At 35.3% G+C, this 20,304-nt stretch overlaps 2 protein-coding genes across 4 annotated transcripts; both read left to right on the top strand.

Annotated features, from left to right (window-relative positions):
* Positions 1-561: 561 nt before the first annotated feature.
* Positions 562-4,790, top strand: LOC106699625 (cell surface glycoprotein CD200 receptor 1-like). The gene is made up of 6 exons (XM_014468857.2): positions 562-666; positions 1,651-1,707; positions 2,005-2,307; positions 2,603-2,866; positions 3,042-3,120; positions 3,211-4,790. The coding sequence occupies exons 1-6, from the start codon at positions 603-605 to the stop codon at positions 3,224-3,226; spliced, it is 783 nt and encodes a 260-aa protein (XP_014324343.2). The 5' UTR covers positions 562-602; the 3' UTR covers positions 3,227-4,790.
* An 8,888-nt stretch (positions 4,791-13,678) lies between these two features.
* Positions 13,679-17,966, top strand: LOC106699628 (cell surface glycoprotein CD200 receptor 1-like). Of its 3 annotated transcripts, none has more exons than XM_023336531.1 (7): positions 13,679-13,976; positions 14,890-14,946; positions 15,236-15,538; positions 15,925-16,188; positions 16,887-16,983; positions 17,078-17,117; positions 17,245-17,966. In XM_023336531.1, the coding sequence occupies exons 1-7, from the start codon at positions 13,919-13,921 to the stop codon at positions 17,311-17,313; spliced, it is 888 nt and encodes a 295-aa protein (XP_023192299.1). In that variant the 5' UTR covers positions 13,679-13,918; the 3' UTR covers positions 17,314-17,966. The 3 variants fall into 3 exon arrangements, with proteins under 3 accessions (XP_023192299.1, XP_014324374.1, XP_023192300.1); XM_014468888.2 differs by having other exon boundaries at positions 13,680-13,976; positions 17,242-17,965; XM_023336532.1 differs by lacking the exon at positions 14,890-14,946 and having other exon boundaries at positions 13,681-13,976; positions 17,242-17,965.
* Positions 17,967-20,304: the final 2,338 nt, after the last annotated feature.

Raw genomic sequence — 20,304 nt, 5'->3', positions numbered from 1 at the left:
TCTGGGGCAATGCACAGATGTCTCATTGCAACATGTACTCACCACAAAGTGCAAAAAAACTCAGAGAAGGTAACCACACCACTCCTTTAATCAGTTAACTCTATAATCGCTAAAGGTTTACTCTTATGGAAACTGCAAATCGCCAATTCAGTTTGACAGCAAACAGTTGTTAAGCAGTGTCTTTCTACACAGGAACTTTTAATGAGGGTGCTTTGACTGATTATGCAGGTAAGAAACTGACATATCATAAATAAGCCTGCTTGGAATGCCTTAATTAAACTTTCACTGCAAGGGACTTTTTGCTTGTCACTGTTAGACACAAATTCGTCGATGTCTTCAAGGCTCTCAGGTGGAAGATGAGATTTAAAGTGAGGGAGCTTGTTTGTCTTATTTTATTGTCAGTTGTCACACTACTTTAAAAGAAGATAATAAGGCAAAAAGCTGGAAATGAAACTGCTGTTTTTAGGCACGAGATTCATCCTGTGTAGGTGTACCATCCGTGACGTGACAACAGAGGAAGTGAATGCGGTAGGGCTTCACTTGACGTGTTGGAACCACAATCGCAACAATCCCTCAAAGGAACCTAAAGACAACCGAAGAAGATGCACAAATTGTGGATTTATGTTGTGATATTTCTTTTGTCCAAGGAGGGGTTTCTAACTGAAGGTTTGAAATCTCTCTTTTTTTTACTTATGCGATTATTTAGTTTCTTGGGAAAATTCAGAGCATTGCAAATTGTACTTATAATCTACATCCCATATACTTTCTGCAGTCTGTTGAAAACATGTTTAGAGACATGTTACAGTAAAAGGATGTAGCAAAGATAATAACACCAGTGGAGGTAGATGTTGGCAACCACAAAAAATATTTTCATCATATTCTTATGCAATTTTAAAGAAACTGCATGGGCTGAACTTCTTCGGAGTTTCTTTTGATAATGGTTTTCTTCTTGACATTTGTTTTTAATACCAGATTTATGGAGTCCAGAACAAATAGCTGTCTGGTTGAAAAATTCTCCAACCTGAGTTGTGGATCTTTGCATCTCATCCAGCATTATGACATGATTCTTGGCTGTTTCATTTTCATGTTCTCCTTGCCAGCTCTGTCGGTATCGGCAGACAACCTTCCTACGGTTATTTGCAGTTGTGTCGTGCTGTTTGCATTTTCAGATGATGGACTGAACAATTCTCTGTGAGATTTTTGAAACTTGGGGAAAATGTTTTGTTTTTGTTAAAACCTGATTCCACTTTATTCCTTCATCTTCATGGTGCTATTTGTTTAAAAGTGTTCTATAACAAACCTCTAAGACCATCACAGAACAGCTGCTTTGAACTAAGATTAAACTACATGAAAGTGGGCTCTATTTAATATCAATGTTAATTCTGATATCATTTGCTAGCACTGGATTTTATTTTGAGGTATGAGAGCAAAATGTTCTGAATCCATATTAATACCCTATCTACATTTTAGGTTTATGTTTTAAAATTGTTTTTAATCTTGTCTCACTTTTCTTTCATATCACAGTTATTCACATTTATTTTGTATTGACATTTTTGGCTGCAAAGTCACACAAAGTGAAAGAAATTCAAGGAATATGAATTCTATTTTATTTATTTTTATTTCAATAACATGCAACTCTTTCTCTCTCAGGAACTACTAACTCAAATATCACTGTGAACACAACTACTTCACCTCTAAAAGTTTATGGTAAATTGATATTTTTATGATTTTCTCTGCTCATCTGCATTCGGTAAAACATTTTAGGGAAAGAACAACTGACAAATGTAAAAACAACATTTGTTTTGATGCTTTTTTTTCAATTTATTTTCGAATACAGTATTTATATTCTGCTAAGAATCATTTTTTTCAAAGAAATCTAGCATTTTCACATGAGTAAATCTGTAAAAGTTTTGTTTTCTATAGGAATAGTAAAAAAAAGAAAAAAAACCCAAACATTTAGTTTCCCCAATCACTAAAACTAATCTGAGTTATTATTTTTTGCAGTTAACAGAAAGGAAGTCTTCAATCTTGGGAGCGATGCTAGACTCATCTGCAACAACAGGACTCAGACTAAGGCAATTTTTGTTATCTGGGACATTAAACTGAAACACAAAGCCTGTAACATCTCCTTTAGCAATGAGGATCAAAACATTAACACCTGCGATGATGGAAAATCAATACAAAACTCAACCGATCAGTGGTTCCTGCACATCCCAAACTTTTCAGCCAGTGATGTTGGAGCTTACAGGTGTGAATCAACTTACACAGGAGGAAATGAAAATTATAAGATTGTAGTGGGTGTCACAGGTAAGAACTTAACTTCTCAAAAGTGTGTTTTGAATATAGGAATTCATACTAATATCACTATATTAATGTCATAACTATCTCATCATACACAGTTTTTGCTGATATTTCAAGGTCTCATATATGCCAGATAGCATTTTCAAACACAGTATTACTGTCACCTTGGATAACTTAATGATACTTTTTAATGTATTTTTAATTATTAAAATACAGTACTTTTGTATTTTTGTAATGTGGTTAACCTTTTAATATGTTATGGAGGTACAATATTAATGCCTTCTTGTCGTTCTTGGTTAAGCTCCTCCTGCTGTATCTGGCTGGTTAGAGCGAAGGGACAAGAAGATTGTGGCTGTGTGCAGAGCTGAAAAAGGGAATCCTGCTGCCAACATCAGCTGGAGTATCAGATTATATCACTCAGTGACACAGCAGAATGACCCAGATGGATTTGTAACTGTAGAGAGTCAGTTGGAGATCCCTCAACACATTGATGCAAAATACTTGACCTGCCATATCCGGCACCAGTTTTGGGAGCAGGAGAAGATTCTAATGCCCAAATTCAGAGGTCAGTTTTGCTTTATTGCACTGAATGATACTATCAAGTTTTCTTTTGATACAAATGTTAAGTGATCAATGGACAATTATTATTTATTATAGTGATATTTATTCTTTGTAAATATCTATGCAGTGGTGATGGGTTTGAAAATATTGTTAAAAAAACTTTCATTCTTTGTCAACAGAGTTTCCGCAGTGGATACGTATTGTTGTGGTTTTCATCATAATTATTTTAGGATTATTGATTTTTGCTCTAAAAAAACGGTGAGTGGCCTACTTAAATACTGCACTGTACTCACAGGCAATTAAATATTTTTGTTGACATTTTCTTCAATTTTTATAACTTTTTGGCAGGAGATGTCTGCAGTGATTCATAAATCAATTCATCACCAGGAACCATGACACGGCAGCCATTTTTGTGCTAGAAGGTGTCACTTTTTGTGTTAATAACTGTGTAAATTTGTTGGTCAGAAGGAGCAAACTGTGTTCGCGCCATTGTTTTGATTCATGTTGGATGATATTGGATACGAAGAGAATCTGTGGAACAGAAAATAAAATCAGTGGAGAGCAATGGATGTTCATGGTGACAGAATTGGCCAAACTGGAGTTTTTGGTCTTTATCACAAGTTCTCATTCATAACAGCCTCGTCACATCATACATGTCCATCAAGAAAATCTTTGACTTTAAGTATAGGCTCAACCTCTTCACCTGTTTTCTACATTAATTATAAAAAATGATTTATTTGACGAAGGGCAATGCTGTTTTCTCCCCCTGCTGCTCTTTGTGTCAATTACAGCCATTGCAGTTCATATGCATGTTATTAACTCTTTGCTGTGTCAATATCTGTGATGATATTTTCATCTGTTTACATTCCAGTGCAACATATTTTGTTTTGTTTTTTTTAGAATTCTCGTTAGTCAATTGGTATACAAAGCAATGACTAAAATGTGTCACTCTAACTGTGGATAACCCTCATCATCAGTTTGGGAATGTAGTTTATAATTTTTTAGCCTTGAAACAGAGTAGCAAGAAAAAGTAAGTAATCCAAGAAATAATTTCTCTTCCTGTTCCAGCCAGGAAGATCTGTCAGCCACAAATTAATATGGTTTTTTTTTGTTTGTTTTTGTTTTTTTCTTCTACTTGAAGTTAATTTTTAGCTTTTATATCATGTTAAAGCATCTAATTAGAGCATAGAGATTTTCAGTTTGTTTTTTTCAATTACCTTTAAGCTAATTTCTCTTTGGCGATTTCATTATTCAATGATATGGTCAATAATTAAAGCTTATTGTATTAAAACAAATGATTCCAACCTTTTTTACAACATTATTGTGCAAAAATGACAAATATCTAGGGAAAAAATATTCTTTTTAATCAGTTAACCAAAAGGATGTGTTAAATGAAAATGACCAAAAGGGGGCAGTGTAGCTGCAGGGATTGTTTTTATTTTTACCTTTGAGTTCATCAAGTCTTTAATAGACTATAACTTTAAGTTTTACACAGTTTTTGCTGGCAGCAAATTATTATCCTATAGCTTGTTGATAAATGTGCTGCATTTTATTTGTTTTATCTGAAACAATTTGTCACATGACTGCGTTATTACTGAAATCAGCTAATTTAGAAACATGTCCTAAAACTGAATGTATCACTATGTTAGTGTCATAACAATTTCATCATACACAGTTTTTCCTGGCATCTCAAGTTCTCAAATATGTCAGCTAAAAAGATCACAGTATGATCTTTTTTGTTGTTGTAAAATAGGAATAATAAAAATGATGTCAGAAGGCAAAGACGCCTGACACAAAGGAAGAAGCAGCTCGAGACTTGTGATTTTTTCTGTAACATTGAAACGCATTAAAAGTCCGTCCTATTTTACTATCTCCAAAATGTTGTATTATTTGGAGCAGGATTTTCACAGAGGTCTTGGTATTCTTGTAGTTAGGCCTGTACTTTTTTAACCTAATGAAAGAAATAAATTGTATCTAACAATGATTGGACAACAGTTTTAATGTCACCCATCTACTGACTTTCTGACTGAGTTTTTAATTTACGTTTGGAAATCTGTTCATAAAGAGGACTGCTATCTATATAAGCATATTAAAGCAAAAATAATTCAGATTATTTTCAAGTTAAAAGTGTTGCAGGGTCTTTTCTACTTTTTTGGGGGGTAAAATCTTTCCATTCCCGACAGATGGGTAATTTGAGTAATTTTGAACTAAAACCATCCAGGACAACCACTGACTCATACAACAAAAAATCATGAACAGACAAAATCTGGGAAGGCTTTTTAAAGTCCAATCAAAGTGCAACATTTGATTGAGCAACTTCCAGCAATTTCTTAAAATCGTCAGTTTTTTTTCTCCTATCTTATCCAAAACTTTCTAATATTATAAACGCTGACAGAAAATTATTCATCGCTGGAGACAGAAATTAAATGGATGGAAAAGAGCCAGGAAAAAAAAATCATCCTGAACATTTTCATAATTTTAAAGGAAAAATCCATAAGTTTGACTTAGTCAAAGTAAAAGTGTCTTTCTGTGATTTCATCCATCTGGATTGGATGAAATCCATCCATCTTGGTCTTCATTTCAGTGACAAATATATTCAGTAACAGCAATGAGTTTAAAACTTTAGAACATGGGTGTCAAACTCCAGTCCTCGAGGGCCGCTATCCTGCAGTTCTTAGATGTGCCACAGGTACAAAATGCCTTAATTACCTCCTCCTTGTGTAGATCAGTTGTCCAGAGCCTTTCTGATGACCTAATTATTCTATTCAGGTGTGGTGCAGCAGAGGCACATCTAAAAGTTGCAGGACTGCGGCCTTTGAGGACTGGAGTTTGAGACCCCTGCAAGTAAGACCAAGAAAATCTATGTAACCAGACAGTTGGATGCCAGCAAGTCGTTTACACCTTAATTCACAAACATCATGAATATGTCCATCAATAACAGCATCACACATTAGTGTTTAATGTTACCTGTTTGTACAAATGTTGCAGTCTTGTTTTAGTTATCAGACTTTCTGTGTCTTTTACATTTTTTATGTTTCTACTCCTTTTTGGTGTTGCTGTCCAGCAGAATATTCAGTTTTTCTTTTTGTTTGTAATCAGACTGTCTGTTTCTGTTTGCCTCCCACCTCTTCTTACAAACAAATGTGACAAACATTTCCGTTTCATCCGTGACAGAAAAAGGTAGGGTGGACAGGATATTGTGTGAAAAACAAATTTAGTCCCCCACAACAGCATGCTCCTGTTAACCTCATTGTAAACCTGATAACCTGTACAGTATCTGAATTGCCCACGGTAGTTACCGTGAAGTTATGGGCTGGAAAGTTTTTAAAGCCAGAAACCCTCAGATGTCTCATCTGTAGAGCCACAACAGTTTCTGTCTCCTCCTGTCTTCGGTACTGACTCCGATGAAAGTAGAAGTCTATTGTGAAAAGTGAGTGACAGAGGCTTACTTAGGTTGTGTTTTGTCTCATTTAATTGAAAGGCAGCTAGTAAATAAAGTCTGCTGGTGTTTCTATGGAAACTTCTAATGGTGACATTTTGACTAACTGTCAACAGTTTGGTTTGTTGGCTGCTTGCATGCGCTTCACACCCAGGCTTCGTCATCTGTAGACTATAAAATCACCCCGCTGTCACATTTTGTTACTTGAACAAAATCACAAGTAACAAAGTCGAACAAAGTAATACCCTTGATTGTCTTAAGGGTCTATGAAGAATGCAGTCAGTACCTCTCTGAGCAACTTCAGTTGACTTGCAAGTGTGGAAATTAATCAGGCTTTTGACCTGGCCTGACCTGGCCTGACATGGCCAGGTCAGGCCAGGTCAGTCTTGTCATGGCAACAACTCTCGAAGATCAGATTTCTGAAAGGAGGGAGTAATTAGAAAGAAAAAAATTCTCGAGTTATGTATTTAATTCACATTAAATGTCACAAACAAACATTTGTAGGTCTACATCAACAAATTATAATTGCAATCAAAGGTTAATTGTTTTTAGTAGCAGAATTGGTTGGCCTGCCACTCGTGGGAAGTTTTACCATTGATAAACGTTTTCTGCACTTGTGGATAATGGCTCTGATCAATGTTTTCTGCATTATTATATTTACTCAGGTTATCTTTGTTTCGAAATACAGCGACAAATTCAATGACATTGACCCAAAAGCAGAAGAAACCTGTAATGATACCACCAGTATTCACCAGAACCCTCTGTTCTATTGCACTTTTTTTTTTACTGTCAGGTAACTAAACTTTTATTCAACGCAAGAATCCATCGGATGTGGTCAGTTTTGAACTGTTAAACTCTTTATTTAAAAGAATTATAATGGAGGATGTAACATTTCCTTGTAATTAACCTGTGAATACTACCTGCAACTAAAGCCTAGTTATTTATTCAGCAGAAAACCCCAGAGACAAAGTTTTCATCTTCATAGATTATTTTCAATTCCTAAAAACACAACTTTTTTTTTTTAAGAAGTAGAAATATAAACTAACAAGATCTAAGCTGTAACACTGTTACAAAGACGTTTAGAGAAAGTAAATAACAACTGAACCCAAATCTCTAGTTGTTCCTTTGGTTATCTGCCAAAGGAAGTTAAAAATGTTTGGTTAAAACCGATACTATCGAAAAATTACGAGAAACAGATTGACATGCACGCTCAGAATGAGGGACAGCTGCAAAGTCAAAGACGTGAAGCATGCCGCTGAGTTTCCTGAGATTGAAAATCTTTTAATAAATTTGAATAATAAAGTGAACTTGACTGCACTGTTTAATAATAACTATCAGCTAGGAATAAATGACTTGGAGTCTGTCTGTGTGGTTGGATTGAGTTGCAGTTTTTCTCTTTTGCAAAGTGACTTGAGATGACATGTACTGCAAATCACCATTATTTAGCATTATTTAAACTTAGCTGAATTTTATCATGGTGTGGTTTAGCGAGGCAGAACCATTTTAAGAGATAATCACTGAAGGTGAATTTGCTCTGCAGTTTTTCCTAAGTTGCTCAGAAGGCTGTTTAATTGTGCTTCTCTAGAAATGACTCAAATATAACGATGTACCAAAGTAACCTGATATATATTTTATTTTCCTGCAGTTTTTATAAGGTATGCATATTTATGACTAGGAAAATATATGTTAATTTTTCAAGTAACCTGACATTTAATAATAGATAATAAACCTAAAGATCGTCATGTTGATCTGAATTATGGTTTATCCTTTACGCTCAATGTTGATATCAATTCCTAAAATGAGTCTTTTGAAAACCTTTTAACGTTTAGCAACATGTTTCCATGGAATGATCTAAAGGTCATATCAGGCACCTAGACAATCAAAAACTACATAAAACCTTTCTCCTTACTTTCTAGCAATAAATAAGACTAAACCTGGCATCTTTCAGACTCAGGTATTACCAAATTATGTAACCTTTTAAATATTTTATAGATGAATATTTAATGAAGGAATTATTTAGAGAATTTAAAATTTTCTGTTCAAATGTTTACTTATACTAAGAGTATCATGCCTTTAAACAAGTAAAGAAAGCCCAGAATATGATGTCATGGCTTTGCAAGTTTCTGATTAAAGGTTAATCTGTAAGATGTGAGATAGCAAGAACAATTTATTTTAAAACATTAGTTCTGAATTGTTTGAAGCAAGGGTTATGTGAAGTTATTCGTAATTTTTTCCTTACCTATAGTAAGAGGAAGTCACATCATAGTGAAGTGGTTGGAAATAAAATAGATCATAGCACATCCGGCTTACATCTAATCAGATTTAATTGCATGTTTTAGCTGATTTTAGAAATTTAATTAAACTTGAACTGAAAGTGTTCAAATCTGCAATTGAAGGCTATCCTCAGACATATTAACTATATGTCTGACTATATAACTATAATTTCTCGAGAAGCCTTAATGTTTGGTGCTCTTTTGTCTAGTAGGATAACATCCATCTTTTTATGTGAAGCTAAGTTGGTTCAGTCAGTTGCCTGTATCAGTTCACGAGATCAGCTGAAACTTATTGATCTGCTCCACCTTCATCAAGAATAAATTCACTTCTGGATTTTGTTACAGTTGTGCAGGTGATATGTTAATTAGTACGCAGTGATATGACATCGTCCTACTACACCTACTGTAAATACTACAGATAATACTTTAACAAAACCTTAAAAAACACAAACTAACTCTTTAGCAAAACAACATGGGGAAGTCAAATGATAATAGTCAAGATATTAAAAATAATTGTTTACCTTCACAAGCCTGATTAATCCTTGCATACAATTTTCATGAGGTGGAATTTTTATTTATTCAAACAAGTGCAAATATAAACACTGTGGAAATGTCAAGGCATTAAGGCAATTCATCAAGGGGAAGAGTTTTGTCTCTCTGAGAAATCAGTGTTTAGGTGTAAAATGTGTGACTCAACCCCAAGAACTAAAGCTAAAATCTTGTGGAGATGCAAACTGAAGCTCGTAAGACACTGCATTATTCACAGTGAAACCAGTCTTATTAGCTAATGGCAACTTTAGGGGTGTGACATCACTAAAGTTGGCGTTAACTTGGACGTCTGAGAAAGTCTTTCCAACTGTGGAGTATGATGGTGGCAGCATCATGTTGTGGTGGGTGTTGCTGGAGAACAGAGTGATGCAATTCACAAAACAGTTGTTAGAAAATAGTCCGTTTTACCGAGAAATGGTTTGTACGATGCGCTTAGTAAATGCAGAGTTCTACCAGGTGTTTTCTAATAGATGCTACTAGTCTTTAAAATAACTTGAAACCATTTGTATTCTGCTTTTCCTCGCTCTACACACAGACATGCTGCCATAGCAACTTACACAACACCTACGCTAACCCACAGAGTGGAGAGAATAATATGTTGACCAGAATGGCCTGCAATGTAGTTAATTTCCTGCTTTTGGAGCGGTCTCCGATTCATTTGCAGTCACACTGCATTCAAACCGCGTCCGAACAGAGACCGAAGTTTTTAGGCGGATCAGGGTCGGCTTTCTTAGTATTGGAGTTTGATGCGCATTCGCATCTACCCAAACGAACTGGACTCTCTAGAGTCTAGACAAACGAACTTAAAGTGGACTAACAGGGCTGATGTGAATGGACCCTAGAAGTATGAAGATGTTTTGGAGTGGCAATCAAAAAGCTCGGTCTCTGTCATATAGAAAATTCGAGGGCAGAGTAGAAAACGGTTGTGAAAGGCAGTCTATACAAACGTGACACACTTTCATCAGTTCTCTCTGAAGGAATGGGCCGAAACTACAGCAGAAGTTCTTGGAAGGATATGACCAAGCATTTCACCCAAGTCATATTTACAAAATATTTACAAACTTTTTCATTTGAAAAGTAAAAAAAAAATTCTCTTATGTCTCTCATTATTTCGGCATTCAGCAAATAACTGCAACTAACGTTGAGTAATTTACTGGCAAACAGAGACAGTTTAAAAAGTGTACACGCTGTTTCATTTGGTGTAGCTTTTTGATATCCTCGCTCTAAAGAGCAGGCAGTTATTTTGGGTATATAAAAACGCTTGATTTTGCTTCAACAGGAAGTTGCTCTTATCAAAGGGAAATGGTCCACGGAGCACATATTTATACGCATAGAATGTGAGCTAAGGGAACATGTTTTTTTCCCATGTTTTTAGAGTTTATATACCAGCTTTTCAGATGGTTTTCTTCCAACTTTTAGGTTTGGATGTTTAGATAGCACAGCTGACTAAAGCGATGTGACTCGCTTGGTTTTGCAATTCTGTGGAAGACCCAGTTCCCTTTTTGTGCAGCATGACAACTCACAGTCAGCTGAATTTGAAATGCTCATGTGTAAAATAAACAGCTCTAATATTAGACCTTCTATAAAGAGCAACTTCTCGTGGATCCTGATTGCCAAGATTTTCACAGATGCGACTTCATCACATTGCTGTTGAGATTGCAAAGCGTAAAGCTCTAATAGGTTTGCTTAAGTGATTCACAGCAGTCCATTTTTTAGCACAGCAAGCCACTTTTGCAAAAAAAGTGCATCTAATTTTCATGCTGGTCTTTAGAGTTTGAAAATAAGTGCCTTCAAACAGAGACGAAAAGGGAAAGCCTAATTCATGTTCCATTTCCATCTTAAATAGGACAGCTAATACCATAACATCAAATTACCAAATGCAATCATGAACCACAAAGTCCGCATGCTGCTTACAGACCCTAACCGCTCACTCACAAAATGACTACTTCGTCTGTTTTTGACAGTTATTAATCTGCGATCTACGCAGAGACAGTACAATGCCTGCACCCACATTAACATTGCATGCTTGCAGCTCAGCGTGACTCCTAAACAGCAAAATGTTCTGACACCAGCAGATATGAGACCACAGCCAGCTCAGCATTGCACCTACTCAGCAAAAACAATTTCTCCACTGAAATACTTTCTGATTGCTGAGAAAAATTACTTTTTGTTTCTTGAATAGTTCATTATTTTTTATCAGTTTTTGAATTGCGGGATATAACACATTAGTTGCATAAACACTGTGATTTTAAAAAGTGGATAAAAAACTCTGCTGGGGCCTTGTCAATTAAAAAACATAAAGTTACATTAATAAAATTATGTTTGGTAAGATTGGTAAAATGCATTGAAAATGCGTCTGTTTTTTTTTTTTTGTCTTTATAGGAGGGATGAAAATTTAACCTACATAAGAAGATATGGGAAGTCAGGATGTTTTAACCAATATAATCAAACTCAACCACAGTTCATAAGCATCTTTCTATAACTTTCAGTTTCGTATTGCTTATCAATTGACATAATTTTTTCCTCATCTATCCAATAAGACAATATCCATCTGTAGCAATATAAAAAGGGATTAAATCTATGTTAACCCAAACATAATACATTTCTGATTAATACTTTGGACATTTGGTAATTTGTTTATTGAGGAAAATGGTCTAATCTATAATGTTTGCGGCATGGAAAATAAATTATTTGCTTTCAGTAGTTTGTGTGTCCTATTATGAGTTTATCTGAGCTAAGTTTCTGCTTCCTTCTTTGTCACTGTGGATCGTAGAAAACCTTTCAGCCCTTCCCCCCACATGCAGATCAGACTGAAATTTGGGTTGTTTGTGGTTTCCTCCCTCGGGTCTTTCCACAAGCTTTGTCTTGGAATAAGGTCAGGACTTTCAAGCAATCATTTGCAAAAAGACAATAACTAGAGCAGCACCATTTTGGATTCGGACAATCAGCTCTGGTCCATCAAATACTGAAAAATGTTTGTCTGATTTATTCACAGCATCAAACCTAAAACATCCCCTTCTAAAATATTCACATCATGAGGCGATTGTGACTAATTGGGTAGAGTCTGTCAATCTAAAAGTTGTTGATTTGATTCCAGCTTCCTGCTGTTTCACAGCGTTGTACCACTTGGCAAGGCACCTACCCCAAAATGTGTAAGTGCGATTGGTTGACTGTAGCTCCATTATAAAGCACTTTGAGTGATTAGTATGACTATAAAAGCACTATATAGATTCCCTCCTTTTACAACCACATGTACTTGAACCCAACTTCTTTTATGCTTAATCAGATAAAGGTCATGGACCGATTCTACACAAATGAAGATGCTATTGTAATCACTTCATTTTCTGTCTCATCCTTGTCAGACCATCTGAATACAGTATTTTTAAATTTCTAGTCATAGTATGTAGGAAACGATTCAAAGGTCGAAAGATTAGACTTCTAAGAAAACTGGAAACTGTTCTTGGCAAGAAAAAAATCCTTCGTTTCTGTTGAGCTTAAGTTCACAGGTGGGTGAGGAGACATCATCACACACAATTTGCTAGTGAAATTTAATCATCTGTTCTAACTGAGTAAAGGCCAATCAAGCCCAAAGCGTGACATAACCACCAATATTTTAAAATTGGTGGGACATAGTTAAAATTGTGAAACTGAAGGTTTTAGTTCTTTTTTTTATTATTATTTCTTTCAATAAATTCACATTCATATCCATAAAAATCCTCGAGATCCAGCTGGTATATTATATTTTGAGTGAATTGACTTTCTTCTATTGAGAAAACACCAGTTCTTAGCTCTCGTTTACATAAGTTGATGAGGTGAATCCTTTCAGCTGTTCTTGACACTCATTTTTTTTCTTTTTTGAAGATAACTTTCCCCCCCACCACCATTCTTGGGGTAATGACAATCTTTAAGTATCGAAATATTAAACCAGTTGTATTGGTCTCAATGAGTGAAGTTGAACATATTTAGAGACAGTTTTAGGACTGACCTTGATATTTCAAAACTCCTAATCATCTGTCATTAAACCCTTAGACATAAATGTGTGTTTGACTTTAAAAGTCAAACTTTTATATGATTTACCTTTTTAAATAAAGATAATGTGTTCCAGTTATCAGATTGCTGTCTAACTCAACAAAAACATCCTGTCTAAGGTATGATTCAGATTTATCTTATAATCTTCAACATTCTCATATTTTTGCCACTTGGATGTATTTATATTTGCAAATAATTATCTATTTCACTGAACTCTGTTAATCTATTTTACATTTAGTTCCTATCAAGAATTTTCTTACTTTAACAGATAAACAAAAGAAGAAAAAAAAGAAAATTTAAAAAAGCATGTAAATATTTTTGGAACCTTAATACAAAATAAAATAATAACTTTAACTTGCTTTTGCCTGCCTTATGTTTGACAATCTCCTTTGAAAAAACACGATCATGTGACTAACAAGAAAGGAAACTGGTGTCTTAACTTCTCAGACGTCATTCTGTGTGGGAGAAAAAAGGCAGATGTTTGAGTGGAAAGCAGTTTTGGAGAGGGGGAAAGAAAAAGAAGAGGGGAGGGATTAGCTTAGTCACACATTTTATATATAAGCCTCATTTTCCTGAGGCATGTGAAGGATTCTCAGTTTGTGTGGATGAAGCAGTGGAGCGTCTTCAGTCGAACCTCAGAGCAAAGGTCGAAGGAAAGTGAAATAGCACGAGAGCTACCACAGGATCTTGGCTTGATGCAATGGTTTGAAGAATTGGTGCTTTTACTGCAACGACATTTGCTAAAAAAAGAAATCAGAGATCAGACATGACGTGGATTTATATTTTGATCTTCTTCTTCACCGCATCAAGGGGCATGACTCCAGGTTTGATTTAAAATTATCTTATTTAGTTGTGATTATCTTTTTAAACCATATTCGGTATGTTTTAATTAACACAAAAACAGAGTTTAGTCCACAGGACGCTTGTTTGTAACTGACTTTATGACTAATTTCTTTACTCAGTAATGTATGTTGTCACAAGGCTGTTCTACTGCTAACGTACTAAATCTTTTCTTTTTTGGAAGAATAAGGCAGAGATTTTTCTGTAAATGAGTCACAGTGTAGACAACCTTTGGAAAGTAAACATGCATGGTCGTGGGACAAAAAACTGACAAGAGAAAAAACTAATTGTTCCATAACAGAAGTAGGAAAATGTTTGCCTGTGTTTTCTGAATGAGCAAGCGGCGTGCTGCCTGTTGCTTCTGCAGTGGAAACTGAGTCCTCAGATCAGGGTGACACAGTGATGCAGCTTTTCTCCACTGAGGGGGTCTCTACGTTGTGGTTTGACCACCCCACCGTGTACTCTACTGTTTTGCTGTCAGAAATAAACAAACATCAGAGCCTTTATGACTACACAGCAGATGTGTTTGTAGTGAGCTCTGACTTTTCCATTACAATTTCTTTGGTTTGTAGTAATGCCACAAACGTTTTCTAAAGTGCAGATTCCAATCATAACCACAACTGATTAAAAATAATACTGATGCCTGTTTTTACAATGTTGTTGGTTAATTTGATTCCGGTTCTCTAAAGAAGATTAATTTCCTAGACAACTCTTTTTCTCACCACTTCTAATATTTGCTATGTTTTTACAAGCTGAAAATGTGATCAAATGAATTAACCAACATTTTTTTTCCTGTTCATTTTCTGCCTGAATATTTCAGAACTAATCGCTAATACTGACCTAAAATCCCTCTGTGTTACCAAGCGTTCCCCTAACATCTATCTTCATCTCTCTCAGGAACTACTAACTCAAATATCATTGTGAACACAACTACTTCACCTCTGAAAGTTTATGGTAAATTGATATTTTTATGATTTTCTCTGCTCATGTGCATTCGGTAAAACATTTTAGGAAAAGAATAACTGACAAATGTAAAAACAACATGTGTTTTGATCCTTTTTTTTCAATTTATTTTCGAATACAGTATTTATATTCTGCTAAGAATCATTTTTTTCAAAGAAATCTAGCATTTTCACATGAGTAAATCTGTAAAAGTTTTGTTTTCTATAGGAATAGTAAAAAAAAGAGAAAACATTTAGTTTCCCCAATCACTAAAACTAATCTGAGTTATTATTTTTTGCAGTTAACAGAAAGGCAGTCTTCAATCTTGGGAGCGATGCTAGACTCATCTGCAGCAACAGGACTCAGACTAAGGCAATTTTTGTTATCTGGGACATTGAACTGAAACACAAAACCTGTAAGATCTCCTTTAGCAATGAGGGTCAAAACATTAACACCTGCAATGATGGAAAATCAATACAAAACTCAACCGATCAGTCGTTCCTGCACATCCCAAACTTTTCAGCCAGTGATGTTGGAGCTTACAAGTGTGAATCAGCTTACACAGGAGGAAATGAAAATTATAAGATTGCAGTGGGTGTCACAGGTAAGAACTTAATTAACTCCTTAAAAGTGTGTTTTGATTAAACATATCACTTTATGCTAATATTTTTATCACATAACTCTCATGGGTAAAGTGTGTGAACACAGTTTCTTTATATTTATGTATTTTACCATATCATTCTGTAGCAAGCACATAACAGGACAGAACACAGTGCAATTTCACACTGTAGCACCTGAATGGCACAAATATGCTACATAGCATTTTCATACACAGTATTACTGTCACCGAGGATAACATAAAGATTTAATTATTTACGTTTTAATATATTTTGAAGTAGTAAAACATAATACATTTGTATTTTTGTAAGGAACTGAAGCAATATGTTGTTGAGGTACAATAACAATCTGTTCTGGTCTTTGCCTGTTCAGCTCCTCCTGCTGTATCTGCCTGGTTAGAGCGAAGGGACAAGAAGATTGTGGCTGTGTGCAGAGCTGAAAGAGGGAATCCTGCTGCCAACATCAGCTGGAGTGTCATAGGAAATCACTCAGTGACACAGCAGAATGACCCAGATGGATTTGTAACAGTAAAGAGTGAGCTGGAGGTCCCTGAATACATTGATCCAGAAAACTTGACCTGCATTGTCCAGCACCAGTTTTGGGAGCGGGAGAAGACTTTCATACCCAAATTCAGAGGTCAGGCTTCTTTAGGCTGAATAAGACTTGATAGAATTTTTTTCAGCTTAAGTTTGTCATTTATTTATTCTTTGCTTAATTCACCTATTTTCTATATTCTTTATACTAGTGGTATTTAATTTCTGCTTAAACCATCATGCTATACAATCTTTTAAAATCACACAATATGAGGGTCTAAATAGAAACGTCAAGTCTTGTCATTTTAATGCGTGTTGCTCATGATGCACCGAACAATCTGGCATAGATTTTACTTTCAACTTCATTGCTCAAAACAAAATCTGTGAGAGGACAATGGGGTCAAATAGATATTAGTTGAATAAATAGGCAAAAGGGTTGAATTGTCATTCCTCTGGTCCCTCTGATCAGTTAATCTTCATCAGTACAGACAGAGAGGTGCAAGAGATTAAAAGATGTTATTGGAAGATTGCGGCAACATTTGAAAGCAGCATCATATTAGTGTGGTACATATGACGACTTTAATTAGTGATGCTCATGACTTGTCCAATCAATCCGTGGCACCTTGTCTTACTCAAAGATGATAGTACATTGTATAGAAAGTTAATGCTGGATTGTTTCTTAACTAAAAATGCTTATCTTTGTACACATTTCAAATACGTTACATATGAAACAGGGAGTTGTGGATACGCGTCACTAGGAAGTATTTCTGACATTAACTCATGTTTGATTTCTCACCTCAGGGCTTCAAATTTTGTGCTTCCTCCCTATTTTTGGGATAATCTTCATACTCGTGGCAGGTTTTTCTATCTATGCACTAAAGAAAGTAATATTATTGAGGTAATGAGTTCCTTTTAGCTTAAATTAAATCAACATTTCTGCCTAATGTTTCTGTTTTTTACATCTCTAAACCTGTTGATGTGATTTTTTTCAGACAATGTCAACAGACAGACACATCATCCAAATCACCTCCGGTAGGTGTTTTATCTCCACTAATCAGTGTTACAGTGAATGTGTTTTTTCTGCACTTTGCTCCACTTTTTATGTATGTATATATATATAAATATATATATATATTGTTTTTGTTTCCTTTTGAAGCAGACGGAGGATGTGGAGGAAGTGGAGCCTTATGCTAGCTATGTTCAACGTGTGAACTCAATATACAACTGATTTGCAGATGTGTGTGCATAAAATTCCTGTTGATGCAACACGGTCGCACACTGAAATGCACATCTTGGGACTTTGTGAAAAAGCGAGGGCTGTGAAACTGAGAAATGGCAAAATAGTAAGAAGAAGAAGTGAGCAAAGTGAGATCAAAGGTTTCCGGTAAGAGAGGGAAGCCTCTTAGGTTGAAGCCGCCTCAATAAGCAGCACAGACTGATGGAACAGGGGATGTACCTGGTGGCAAACACAGACTCCCATTCACCACTTGTGCTGCCCACTGCTCTCTGTGAGTAGGTATCATGGAGAACTTTAATAATTACTACAGATGTCATGAACCGAGGAGCTGGAAAGAATGGCTGTGCGAGCCGGATGGAGGATACTTTGACTACTAACGACTTTGGATGTTGGATGTAATTATGTAAAATAAAAATAATTATTTATCAGCTGAGAGGACAAGTAATATTTTGGGAGATTTACTGGGGAAAACCCAGTGAAAGCGGTGAACGTGTGTATTTTGGAGACACATTTGCCTTGGTTTACATGTGTACAATACTATATCAACTATTAATTATATGTATTCATATGCAATTCTGTCTGTATATTAAAATATATTGAGTCAACTAATTTGTGTGCAAAACTAATTATTTGTGGGTGCAAATAAAGACAAAAGAGTCAAAGGGTGTAAAACACAAATCCCAAACAAGCAGATGTTAGTTGTTCTTTATTCTGTACAGTGAGCTGTGGTTTGGTATTTAATCTGTCAAAATGACTTTTACATCATGTAGAAAGAAGAACCAAAATCAGCTATTTTTTCATTTTGTCAGTCATTTCATGATTAGCATCAAAATAACTTTTAAACAAGGGCAGAGGTGTGACGTTGTTATACAATTGTAGCCTTACCAAGATCAAGACTCTGCTTTTCTGCCACTTCATACAAAATGTTTATCCATTAGAACAATTATACTAATTTGACATAGTAATAATCTATTTCAGACTTTCTAAATTGTTTGTGTGGCCTTTGTTTGTATAAAGCCGCCTGCAGTTACCATTGGACTTTGCTGTAAAAGACTCATTAGAGGGTGATTAGAGATGCACTCCTTTTCTTCCTTTATTTAGAATAATCCATAGTCATTCATCTTCTGATTCAGTACTTTGAATGGCTTTAAGAAGCAAGTGATGTGTTTTATTGGCTATAAAGAACTGCCCTAAGATTATTTAGGGCCCTCAGTGGAATATGATTTGGGGGTTATTTTCACCAGTCACCAACCATAACCTTGATGTCGCTGACACATAAACTAACCCACCCAGCTTTTCAGACATTTTCAAATTTGCTATCTATTAATCTTTAAAGTGAGCTCAAAACTAAGATTAATCTTTGATTAAACCAATGACATATTTGAGTTTTTGAAATCTGCAGTTTGAGAAAAAGCAACTCTTGGAGCCTCTTGCTTACGAAGGGAAGTGAGGCAGCAGTTGATGCTTATGCCTATAACAGGACATGACACCCTTATTGTCAGCGTTTCATTAGCTGATTAGCCCTCTCTGACAAAGTGTGAACAGAAGCGTAAGCCCCGGTCACATCAGAGAAAAGGAGCCTTATGTCTGTGCAGAGAAAGCCGTGGGCCCACACAGAAGGCAGAAAGCAGCACGCTCCGAATCTAAGACGCTTTGCTCTGAGCAGAAGCTCAAATGAATGTAAGGTAACGTAAGGTCAAACATTGCCCTCCATTTCCTCCTTCCCAAGACTAAAACTAAGGCATCAGTTCTAATCCTCCGAATCGGGTTGTCATAGCTTCTCTTCTCCATAAATATTTTTTTCTTTAATAATAACTGGACACTGTATTTTAATTCACTGGAATATTTTTTCGTTCTAATTTTTGGAAAACTTGGTTTAGATTTCCTGTTTACTTGGTGTATATAAAAATTAAGAAATTTTCTTTTTAAAAGTGCAATTGTTAAAAAAAAAAAAGTAAGAAAAATTGAGAATTTAAGTTATTTATTAATAAGATGTGAGACTTGTCTGATTTTGATAACCCAGGAAATTGATTCAGTTACTTACAATAAAAGTCATGTGACAAAACTGAGTTTGAATCCTATGACAATTTCTGGTGAAAAGGGGGCTGCTCTGCCCTCTACTGGTAGATTGCAGAACAGCACTCTTAATGCAGTGAAGTAGAAAGAGCTGCAGAATCTCGGGGAAGACCATTGATTTCACAGCTATCCCACAGTGACTGACATCAAAGCCACAAACGGTCATTGCTGAAATACTAACTGTTCAGATTTCTGTAAGCAAGATATTAAAAGAAGGTTAAGTGGAAGGAAAGGCATAGTGAGAAAAGCTCAATGAGCAACAGAAATATTTGCAGCCTTGAGACAATTATAAAGCAATTCACTCAAAATCTTGGGCATAATCTCATGGACTGTAGCTCATCACTTTGAGTGGTACCACACATAAACCTGTCCAGGATGTATATTATCTAGATTCAGTGTATTATCTAGAAAATTAAAAGGTCAACAAATGTGACAAAACCCAGTTTAATTAGGCATAGTGGTATCACTATGCCTAATTGGCCACCAAACACACCAGGATAAAAGATATAATACATATCCATGTACGATCTTGAGTTTTTTATTTTCTTTTTTATCTGAATTACCTAAATAAATGTACTTCCTGAAGACAATTCTAAAGGTTAATACTAATTTGCATAAAACAAATTTGACCAAGTTGCTTACTCTGAAAATGTTTAATTAACAGAAAATATAAACCAACCAAAAAAATGTAAAACCGCAAGAAAGTTAGCTAAATTCATTTCATACACACCCTGTCAAACATAAATAAAGATGCATGCACTACACAAGATGCACACAGATTTAAAAAAAAAAATCTAATACGTATATACAAATACATATTTAGAACATCAAGGAAATGAAGAGAAGTTCTCAGGAGCATGCAACTGTAAAAATATGATAAATTAAGATACATTCATGTGTTAATTT

This window comes from Xiphophorus maculatus, chromosome 7, assembly GCF_002775205.1.
Source record: "Xiphophorus maculatus strain JP 163 A chromosome 7, X_maculatus-5.0-male, whole genome shotgun sequence".
Lineage (NCBI taxonomy): Eukaryota > Metazoa > Chordata > Actinopteri > Cyprinodontiformes > Poeciliidae > Xiphophorus > Xiphophorus maculatus.
This window is presented reverse-complemented; position numbering and strand designations above follow the sequence as displayed.